Source organism: Alexandromys fortis, unplaced genomic scaffold, assembly GCF_014885135.2.
Source record: "Alexandromys fortis isolate MF-2015 unplaced genomic scaffold, M_Fortis_MF-2015_v1.1 scaffold_133, whole genome shotgun sequence".
Classification (NCBI taxonomy): domain Eukaryota; kingdom Metazoa; phylum Chordata; class Mammalia; order Rodentia; family Cricetidae; genus Alexandromys; species Alexandromys fortis.
The window spans coordinates 3,345,194-3,357,547 of record NW_026068030.1 but is presented as its reverse complement, the minus strand read 5'-3'; the positions used below and the strand labels follow the sequence as shown (position 1 = coordinate 3,357,547).

General features: G+C 36.0%; 1 protein-coding gene across 1 annotated transcript in view; it reads right to left on the bottom strand.

Annotated features, from left to right (window-relative positions):
- The window catches only part of Cntnap2 (contactin associated protein 2), a 1,600,222-nt gene that overhangs the window by 1,242,383 nt on the left and 345,485 nt on the right, over positions 1 to 12,354 (bottom strand). The window contains exon 5 of the mRNA XM_050164469.1: positions 10,464 to 10,611. Within this exon, the coding sequence (XP_050020426.1) occupies positions 10,464 to 10,611 (148 nt within the window). The remainder of the gene's footprint in view (positions 1 to 10,463; positions 10,612 to 12,354) is intronic.

The window sequence follows — 12,354 nt, the reverse complement described above, 5'->3', positions numbered from 1 at the left end:
AAAAAAATATATATAAAAACATGAGGATTAGAAAGACTAATGCAATATTTTCAATATATAATATTAAATAAAAGAATTATAATTTTAAAATTGATAATTGTTTTCAAACCTAATAAAAGAAATGCTGCTATTCTAGCAGAAGCATTTTAAAATAAGTTTTGGTAAGATCTACTTTACTTGATTTAGATTGCTTGGTATTTGAGAAGTGATCACACTAAATGATTATTTTATTATATTGTTCCTTTTAATTCGTCATGATGATGATAACTGTCTGCGTCAATATTTACCTTTGACTTGTCAATTTCAACAGGTAAGAAGATATTAAGACTTACTGCTCAGAATAAAAACTAATAAAAGAATCTTGTATATATTTGCAGTATTTTAATTTTTACTTCTTTTCCTTTCAGTAAACAGGGATGCCTGATTTTTAAATGTTGACAAAGTACATCTCTGTGACTTAGACCTTTCCTGACTTTCAATATCTCAATAAGTATTGCTGTGCTCTGTGCAGAAGGTAAGGTCTCTCAGAACTGGGGTTGCCTGAGGAAAATATTGGCTAAAATGGATAAACTTTCTGTCTCCAAATGCATGAGAACATGAGCTCTGTTTATTTGTGAGTTATTCCCTAATTTCATTATAGAAGAATCAGTCATCTCATCATCTAAATCGCCTTTGGACATCTGGAAGGTAGACAGTTACTGAGATACTGTCCTTACTGAATATCTTCTGTATGCTCTCATAGTGATAATTGATGAGCCAGACCATGCTTATGTTCATAAGAAGACCCAAAATTACATCATCTGTGGGTCAATGCTTAGACTGTAGAAAGTCACTGTGAGTAGGGAAGAGAAATCAGGGGAGACTTCAGCATGATGAAAAGTTTTAAATTTCAGAGGCCGGTCAGGGCTGAGGATTATACAGGGTTTCCAGGACTATAATTAACTCTCTTATGCAAGTCACACAACCCTGTGGATTTGGGTCTCAGTAGAAAAATAAAGTATTTCCTGGAAGGTCTTTGGGGAAATTCTTAGCCTTAACATTCTGGTGGGGTGCACATATGGATCTTTCTGCACTAATTAAAATGGTAATTTGTAACGCACACCTGAGTATAGTTCTCTTTCAACACTTTGTCAAATAGAAGCAATAATATGTGTAAACTTCTGTTTTTGTTTACTTTTCATGGAAAATTATTTTAATGAAAGAATTTTGGATGATTGTAGACAGTAAAAAAAATCACATCATCTCATTTCTATGACAGGAGCAAACAATTCATAATTCAGAAGCACAGAGGAGCATAAATGCACGTTCATTCCCTGTTCGTTGCTAGCTATTATAGTTCTGTTGATTTTATAAGTCAACTTCACTTTTAAAGTTCTTGAGAGTAAATTTAAACTTAGACATCTTGGTAAGCAATGCAATTTTCACATCTAAATCAGTGTTATGCTAAGCAGGTCTTCAAAATGCGAACTTGTGCCCAAGGAGAAGGTTACATTCACTTCTTCATCAAGCCAACTCAGTAGTAGTTATTTTACCACTGCAGAAATTCACACAAAAATAATTCAGTCCTGACAACCTATCTCATCACAGACAGGAAAAATATGTTTTTCCTGATTAACTTTTTTTTTTTCACTTTAAACATTGCTTTCAAATGTTGATCCAGGAGTTAGACCCATTGTGCAACTGACAAGTGAAGTAATATAATGCTAAATAATGTTTTTATCTTTTAATATATTTAGCTTGCATTTGGCATTTTCTGAAGTAAGGAGAAAACAAGGCATGGATAACCTGGGCATAGTTTTCATAATCTCCCAAATATCAGAGTGACTTCTCTTGCTTCATTATCACTTCCAAAGGAAGCTATATTTATACAACATAGAATGCACATATACTCTATTTATTACAAAACTTTTGGATTCAGTTTGAAGTATAAAATACTTTTAAAAGGACTGAAGAAAAATCCACCACTGTGGAAGTAATTTCTGTTCGGCAGGAAGCTCACTCATTTGTGTTATTTTCTTAATCTAACAATGTGGGAATGTAACAACCCTGCATGTCTTGTGTATGTTAACACACTTGTCTGGCAGTGCTAAGTAGCTGCTTTTCTTGGAACTCATATTGGAAACTATTGTCCATATTTATTTTGACTTACATATATTTTCAAATTCATCTAAGAATCAAGCCCATGATAACATCATGATTTTATACATATGTAAAGTCTCATGTTAATGCAGTTTGAATTAATATTAACTACAAATAGTTGACTAAAAACATAAGTGAGTGAAAGAAACATTGATTTTTTTTTGCTTCATGTAACTCTGTTAAAGCATTTATTAATGCATTGAATATGCCAGTTACTTAAACATTTTGTAGGTCAGCAGAACATTACCATTCAAGATGATGCATCAGTGACTGAGGTGTAGCTCAGGGGTAGAGCAATTGCTGAGCATGTATAAGATCCTAGGTACAATCCCCAGCACCATTATATATATGTATATAATATACAAATATATATATATGTAATCATGTATGCATGTATATATGTTTATATATAATATGTGTCCTTAACCAATAAAACAATTTTGCATACTCAAATAATTAAAATATTTCATTAAGAACATAAATTACATTGACATAATAAATATCTGATATTAGTTACTTCAGAAAATATTTCTTGCATATTTATATAAATGTTAATTAATAAGATGAAAATATAATTAATGGTCAATGCCTGCCTGGCTGTCTACTCATTACCTTACAGTCTGGGGATATTATGGAAAATAATTCCCATTCATAAAGAAAGTAGTAAGAAACAAGATTTAGACTATTCCAGAGCTAAAATCATTTGTAATGAAAATTATATTGGAGCTCTATGTTGCAAGATAAGAAAAGTTCTCTAGGTGTAGGAAAAGTGGGCTGTTTTCCAGGCAAGTAGAACAGGTTGCATGAACACATGTAAAAAAATGTCAGCTGTGAGTTTTGAAATGGAGAGTTTCATTTAGTGGAGCATAAATGCAAGAGAGAAATGATATACTATGAAACTAACAAAAGTGCTTGGTGAGTAGAAAGAAATTACATTATTTATTTAAAATTTAGCTTATTTTGTAATTAATTATGTTCTAATAAAGCTTCATCCTCAAATCAGACTTTGAGTTGCATTTTGTCTACATATCATACTCAACCAATATATAAGTGGGTTTTATTATGTTTTTTATTGTTTGAAAATTTCATGTATACATATAATGTGCTTTGATCAAATCTACTCAGATTATCTCCTCTGCCATGCCTGCCCTACTCCTAATTTTCCTTTCCAACTTCATGTGTTTTGTTTTGTAAGCTGAATGAGTGAGTCTACCCAGTGCTACCTGTATGTGTGTGGACTTATAACCACCCACTGGAAAATGCGCAACCTCTCAGGGATAACAATCCTGAAGAAAACTGACCTTCCCCAATAGCAGACATCATTGCCAGTAGCTCAATGACTAGATGTGGAATTTTATACAAACACAGAGAAAGTCCATTTCAAACTAATTATAGACTTCCTAGTCAATGTAACCTTATCAACTTTCTTTAAGCACAGATGTGATATTATCAGATTTGCATTCTAAGGTAAATTAGAAAATACTTTATAAATAGTGTAATGTAATTTGTTCATTAAGTTGATCAATCTTCATAAAATGTATTAATATGCTAGGCAATATTAAAATAGTTCATTTTTGTTCATTTGAACTCAACACTTTCATTTTAGTAATAAGCAGCAGTCAAAAAATCTAGTTTTAGCTGTTGTACAAATTTCTCATTTGAAATACTTTTTTATCCTACTTCTGTCATTCTGTAAAGGGTGGCTGGCTTTTGCTTTATGCCATCACCCATGCGGATTAATTCGTCTTGTTCGTGCCTCCATAGCCAGATACTTACTTGTCATCTTCTTTCAAAACACAGTCCTCTAGAGGACATGGATCATGATATAGTTATTTCCAAATGCCCAAATACATATGACAATTAAGAAATGTTCCCTGATAGAATCAGAGAAATTGAGAACACTGTATTCCCTCTGCCCATACAAGATTAAATGTGCAATTTAAACAGGACAGCACAGGCTCTTTGTTAGAGCTGCTTTTTTTCTATGCCCAGCTAAAATAATCTCAATTGTTGTAGATTTTAATAAACAAATACAGCTCTGTATTGACGTACTTCTGAAAATTTATACATACAAAGAACCATAGAATGTGGACTGATTTGATAACTTTTCAGATTTCATACATTAACTGGGATTCTTCCTGGATAAGAGTACATCCTATATCTGACAACTAGTGTCATTAATAAAGGGCATATGAGTATAGTGAAGTATAGACACACACACACACACAAAGAGGCTTTGCAAAGCTAGACACTAAAGTGTTCAGACAATGAATGCTGAAATGAATGTTTACCACCTCAAGCTTGGGTATATTTTTTAGACAATGTGTGTCCCTCTTAACTTCTAAATAAAACCAACTCTGCTATCATTTTTATTTAAAATTTATCCTCTGTGGTGCTGTGAATAACCAAATTCAGGTTTCACTGCTTACTGTGTGTGGAAGTTACAAAAGCCCTTGTGAGCAAAGTACATGTAAGTGCATGGCAGTATTTTCTTGTCTTGGTAGAATGTATCTAGGGGATTTAGCTGTAGTCCCTAGAAGGGATGTTGTTATTGGAAAGAAGATGTAACACTAACCCATCAGAAAAGGATGAACATGGTCTGTGTAGCATTTATTCTTGGCTCCTTTAGACATACTTGTGCCAACTTTCTACTATGGTTTTCTCAGGTTAAATCATCTAGAATTTAGTAGTTGATCATACATATTGGGATGCATATATATGTTATCATAGTACAATAGTTTGTACTCTCAATTCTCAATCTAACAGCTAATCTAACAGCTGTGAAGGCTCTGGTTAAAAACTAATTTAGAATTTGCTATAGGAAATTATCATTACACTGCACATTTGTCCTCTGTAAATGGAATGCTTATATAAAGCAACCATATATTACGGTTATTAAACAGAGGCTTCTCTTTTGTACTTCCTGCCATACTTTCAATGCGGAGTAAAATGGTTAGGGTCAGTGCAGGATTAAGGGCAAGTGAGCTGATATGTGTTGTCTACATCTATGAGATTTTAAAACTACATCATGGATTAGATTCACTTAACTTGAAGGAAACTAAATGCAGAGGGGACTGAGCAAGTGAGTTTCCAAGGGGGGGAATTAGAACTCAGAAAAAGTCAGGGACCTAGGGCAGGAGAGGATATGAAGGCTGCAGAGCAATGGCCTGGAACTAAACGTCTCCATATGAGGTAATGAGAGGCAGTTTTTGTTTTCAGCCTGGAAGGAGACGAATTTCTCAAATGCCAAAATGATCATGGAAGAACTGCAAGAAGTAAGAGGGGAGCATGGAGTACAAATGTGCTCACTCAGCAGAGTGTTCCCACTCTCCTCTCCCTCCCTTAGCTGCCCATTAAGAAAGACCCCTGACAAGCCTTCAAGGCATTTGTAGAAGGATGAAAGAACGCATTTCTCTCTTCCACAGGAGTACTCTAGGCTATAGTCATCCTTGCTGAGACCGAGGAACACACTGCATTTCTACCTACTAATAGAGACAAGTGGGAGGACGAGTCTGATCTACATTTCCCAGACTGCCTTTCCCACTTGAAGAGTGTAGAAGATTAAGGCAAAGCAAAGTCATCTAAGTGTCCATTCTAGTTCATATTTCAGTATACATTTAAACAGTGGTAACTCCTAGAAAGTTAGTCATAAATGTGTCACACATTGTTTTCCTACGATGAGTATAGTTCACCTTTTTAAAATGTGAAATGAATGTACATTTTTCAAAAACAGACTACGAAGAATGTGCTCTGTACCTTTGGAGTGTTCAGAGGAGTGGGTAGTCATCAACCATTAGACAGCAATGAGTTCCTCAGACTATTAAGGAAAAAAAAAAGCTGAGAGGGTATTATTTAAAAATAAAATAAAACAACAGTTATGGGTTGTTTGGATCACACCAACATAAAAGGAAAAGCAAAGAGGGCTTTGTTCTTCCAACTCCTCACTCTAACATGAAGCCAGAAGTCACATTATTTAAATTCACATCCACAAAAATTTTAAACAACTACAAAGTTAACTCTTTTGGTTGTCATAGTTGGATGTTGAGTCTTTTGATAAGTAGTTGCGGCCAGTCCCTGGAGCAGGCAGGGAACATTTGTAGGATGCTGGAGGGCACTGCTCGAGAGCTTCTTCTTGTAAAGATTGATTTGCTAACATCATGTTGTCGCTAGCATGGCTTTATTGTTTGAGCTATGAAGAACAATCACAAATTTCGGTTCATATCTAGAAGGTTGATTTTGGTTTTGTTTGTATTGTCCTGAGACAGGATTCAGCGATTAGTCTCCTAGGGATAAAATCAAGGTGTGGGCAAGGCCACACTCTATCAAAGGGTTGAGCTGACTCCTTTTTTTTCCTACAGCATTTGGTCACTGCAGCGTTTTTTGATAGGCAATTACTTTATTGCCATTCTGGTGTCAGGGTCCACAGTGCCTCCTCTTCCTCTACCTGTGAAATCTCCCTCAGCTGAGTGACCTAAGGGAAGGTATTTCTCACCCAGGTAATGCATGCTGCATTCCTTGTGCCAGGACTGCTGATCACATCTTCAAACTTAGTTTTAGCAAGGAATTAGGTTCTAAGAATCAGGCTCTAATGTGTTTGGGGACTACTACCTAAATAATTATAATGCTATTTTTCAACTTCGATCTTATATTTATTTAATGTTATGTTTTCATTTATCATATACTGCACTGATATTTATTGACATAAATGTTGACACATATAATGTTTGCTCCATGGAAGGCTTCTCCTAGGAAAGTTTGGCCTCCTGTTTTGTTTCAGCTATTTCTTCTTCCTGTCTTGCGATTGTCAAAGCACAGGTGTGATGAAAATTCCCCTGAGGGAACAGATTCTACATCTTAAATTTGGACTTCTATGACTATAGAGCGTGTTGTCATATTTAAACTACAACTGAGAAGACTCTCTTTTACTGTGAATGTTAAATGACCTCAGTTATACTACATATTTTAAAATGATTACTTCTAAAGAAAAACATTAAACATGAGATGTCTAGAGTTCATAATAAGGGCTCTGTGGGAGACAGAGAGAGAGAGAAAATGAGAGAGAAAAAGCTTTGATCATTTAAAACTGACTAATTAATTAATTAATAAGGACTGCACCCAGAAATATGAGCAAATATGTTTAATAAATACTTCAAAAAAAGATAACAGTAGTGATCCACAATTCTAACCTCTCTAAAATGTCAGGACACTCATCACTACAGCTAAATGATATGTAATGAACATGTACTAAAACCTCAAAATTAATTTTAAAACGTCTGGATTTGTAGACAAACAGGAATTCTCATAGAACTTGTGAAGATGAAAATGGATACATCCAGTTTATAAAATCTTTAGTCCATTTGACCAAAGTTGAGCACACACACACACACACACACACACACACTCTCAAGCATGCATGCACACCACTCATTAATATGATACCATACTCTCTATTTGTATTTTCTTTATTAAGGAGGCAAAAGTAAGCATCTTTCCACTGTATATAATAAAATGAGGACATACTAAAATGATAACTCTACCCAAGGCTAACCTTGAGGAACTCATGAATTTAACTGAGTATGATATGATCAACTTATAGGCAGAAACAACAAGGAAGAAGTGTCTCTCTCCAACAGCCCATGCTAATAGCTTATATATACTTTGGAGTAAAAGAATCCATTGAGCATATGCACTGCCTATTTCATCCCTCAGCACCAACAGAACAAGTGGAGCAAATCTTATGAGGGTCTCATACAGATAATCATATCTGTTCTGATATCAAGATAGAAAGACCCATGTCACATTGCATGACAGGGTTTCACAAATTCTATATCTATACCATCAGAAACACTAACAGCAACTCTAAAACAAGCAAACAAAAGCTAAAGACAACTAAATGCTTATCAATTTGAATGTTAGTTTATATGTAGAATAAGAGTGAATAATTAATATCTCAAAATATGGCTATTTCTAACAAAGATTTTAATAAAATAAACCAGTTGATGATGCTCTGTCTTCTGTGTCTCTGAATACCATAAAACACAGTAGAAAGGACCTTAATTTATGTTGGGGTTCTGTGTTGGCTTCTCCCAAAGACATAACTCATTTCCTTGAAATGTTACATTTTCCCAATAAGTTAAATCTATCCCAATTTTCATTATATATGGAATATATAGATATATGTGTTTATAATGCAATGAGCAAATAATGTTAATGGATGAATATTTAAATAATTTTCCTGGCCACTTTATTGCATTCTTAAGCATTTGTCTCTGAACTCAGAAGATACTGTTTCATTATATCTGTAACTACTGTAACTACTGCTTGCAAGAGTCTTTGCAACTAAATTCTCATAGACATGAAAACTTTACATATTCTTTATTATGAAATATTAAGTATTCCATTAATTTTAAAGTCTTCTTAAAGAAGGAATTTTGCACTTTAGGGTTATAGTGACGATTTATGTTTATGTGTCTGTAAGAAATGATAGGTAAAAGTATAACTGGATATTTCTTGCAGAAGCTGATAAACCAATTCCCCTCCAGATCTATTTCCTACGTTTTCTCTACTTTGTGCAATTGGTAGAATAAGAAAAAAACATGTCCTGGGTGGACAGGAAAATACAATACTGTAAATTTAATGTTATGAAGCCAGTGTTTGCAGATAAAATTTTTATTGTCCAGTAGTTTCAAAATTCAGCAAACTTTAAAGTGGCTTTGTGTTAGCAAGAATTCACAAAGAAAATAAGTGAAGACATATCTTCTTAAAAGAATCCACCCTCAGATTTGACCTAAAGGAACTTCTGCAGATAGAGTTTTGATGTGACTGGGATCCTATGGAGGCAGCAGATGTAAATACAAATACAGGGAGATAAGGAGGCCCAGAAGAAAGGTAAAGAGCAGCCAAGGTAGAAAGAAAGGAAAGGAAGAGGGCAGAAGAGAAAGAGAAATACATTAGTTTCCTCTCTTTTATCTGATGTTTTGATTTCTAAGGTTTCAGTGCCCCACATTCAACTATTTTCTAAAGTATTCAATATAAAATTACAGAAATAAAAAAGGGCTTCTGAGGTTTAAGCATCTTTAGTTACAGCAAATTGTCTAATTGTGCTATTTCATTAGTATTGCAAATCTCTTAATGCCTTACCATGTCTAATTCATAGATCAAACTTTAACATAGATGTGTGTGCACAATGAACAGCTGTGTATATAAGATTCAACACTGCTACACTTTTAGATACCTACTGACACTCCTGTGGAAAATCTTGGACAATGGGAGGCCCACTTTACCGCAAGCAGAGAAAACAGATAGCAGCCTTCCAATCCCCGAAATCCACATATTGGATCCATTAGATTTAGGTGTTATATAGTTAAGAACTTTTTAAAGATGGAGATTAAAGCACAATTAAATAAAAAGAAACATTTTATGTAAAATTGAACTTAAAAGGTGAAAAATGTAACCCAGTGGTGGAGGCTGACAGACTCTCTCAGCAGCTAAAGTCACTTGCCACCAAGCCTGACAATCTAAGGTCTTCATTACCAAATGATGGAAGAAAAAAAAAACAACTCCAAATAGTTTTCCTTTACTACACACACACACACACACACACACACACACACACGGGACAAACACATTCTTACAAACACACACACACACACACAAATAAAAAAATTGAAAAACTTTAAAATTTCCAGTTTTTGACATCTAAAGAAGAATGACAAGTCAAGACAAGAGGCATGGTGAGTCATAGGAAGCCTTCAAAAATGAATCTTAACTCTTTACCAAATGCCAGAAGGGTGGATCTTGGGTAGATCACCTGCTTTTAAATAATTCATAAGAATTAATTCATTTTAACCAATACTTACTTCAGTGCAGTAAGAAAAATCACTTCTATCTCCCTCTCTTAATGTACTCTATTTAAAATAATGTTTTTTGACACAAGATATCATTCATCTCAGCTCATGATTGTCACAAACTAACTATGTAACTGAGGATGGTTTTGAATTTCTGATTTTCTGTCTCTCCATGCTATTTGTTCTGATTGCAGGCATCAAACACCACATTTAACTATGAGGTCCTGAGAACAGACCTTGGGATTTAACACAGTCCAGGCAGTCATTTCACCTCCTCAGCACTCAGTTAATATATCCTTACATGCATATATGTGTTATATATTTATATCCTAAAATATGAAAAACAACCCAGTGCTATGTACATACATATGTGTGTGACAGTTCATTTTTAAAAAGTGTAAGCAACTTAAAATAAAGTTTGCAATTTCAATGATGTTGACCCATGATACCAATGTAACTTTGGCATTTGGTACTCACAGTAAGAGCAGCCGTAGACTTCTGCACGCAGCCCTATGTGGCCTTCTTCGTTCCAGTCCAGGGGCACGATGCGGACATAACGGGCAACAATGGCATGTTGCAGGTCATGTCGGACCACACTGTCAGAATTGACATTTCCAGGAAAAGCCTGTAAAGAAAAAAAACAGTTAGAAACCTGTGAAGAACGCCACAGAGACAAAGGTATACTTTCTTCTCCAGTTATGAAGTTTCATCTTCTCACATCAGAAACATGAAAATAATGCTTTTCATTTCTTTTATTTAAAAATTCACTGTTATGGTGCTTTGAGGAGTTAACTAAGTAGGTAAAACACTTGCCATGAAAGATAAGAATTAAAGAATGGATCCTAGAAAACATACAAAAGGTAGCAGATATGGGGGGCCTCCTGGAATCACAGGACTCCAGAAATATGGGATCCCTAGAGCAAGCTAGTTAGTTAGACTTGTACAAGTAAAAGGCTTCTGGTCAGGTGAGAACCTGCCACAGGAAATAAAGTGGAAAGTGATGGACAAAGAGACCAAGAACCTACTTTGAGCTTCAACACACATGTATAACATGTAACCTCACATATACAGACATACACACACAACATCTCCTTTTACATTTGTGAAGGAAAGAAGTGAAAAAAAGATCTTATTTTAAGTGAGAAATGGGCTAAAGTATCCAGATATCCTTTTATTCACACACACACACACACACACACACACACACAGACACACACACACACACGTAGAAGGAGCAATGGGCCACTTCCCACCGCCCAGCTCCCGGCCACCTGGCTAGCTTATGCTCTGAAATAATAACACAGAAACTGTATGACTAACCCATTTCTAATAATCTGTGTAGTACCATGAGGTGGTGGCTTACCGGGAAAGATTCAGCATGTCTGACCTGGCAGCTGGCTCCAAGGCATCTGCCCAGAGAGGAGAGGCATGGCGATTGCCTCACTTCCCTTCTTCCTCCCAGCATTCTGTTCTGTCTTCCCCACCTACCTATGTTCTGACCTATCAGGCCAAGCAGTTTTCTTTATTAATTAACCAATGAAAGCAACAGATAGATAGAAGACACTGCCACATCACACACACACACACACACACATACACACACACACACACACACACACACACACACACACACACACACCCCTCTTCCCAAAGAAGTACCATAGGCTCTATTTTCTTTTCACATGACAGGTGTCAGGAACAGGTGAAGCAGGTGCATCTGTAGTGACAGCCTACATTTGGGAAACCCAGAACCTTCTGAAGGCAACCAAGGTGGTTTGGTTATTCATCTAACCTCAGTTTCTTTGTAAAGCAATTGGAAGGATATTGACCAAAACAAAGGCATCTGAAACTATGAAGAATGAAGGTCTACAGATACTGTATTTGAAAGTTAACCATCAAGCAAAAGCTACTCTTGCCAACACTAAGGTGGCTCTTTTAACTAAGATATGTGCTTCCCTGCTCCCCTATCCAACCTTCCTTTATCCCAATCTTCCTGTTTCCCCAAGTTCCCCCAATCCTCCCCTTCTTACTTTTCTCTCCCTGTCCCCCCTTATCCCCAACCCACCCCACCCCCAAGATCCCAAGAACCTAAAGTGGCTCCCAGGAGCCCAAGGTGATGTCCCCAGTTAGTCCCTTGGGAAGCTGAGGATAGGGAACCTGAACTGACCCTATCCTATAGCATTACTGACGAATATCTTTCATATCACCATAGAACCTTCATCTGGTGATGGATGGAGATAGAGACAGAGACCCACACTGGAGCACTGGACTGAGCTCCCAAGGTCCCAATGAGAAGCAGATGGAGGGAGAACACGAGCAAGGATGTCAGGACCACGGGGGGTGCACCCACCCACTGAGACAGTGGGGC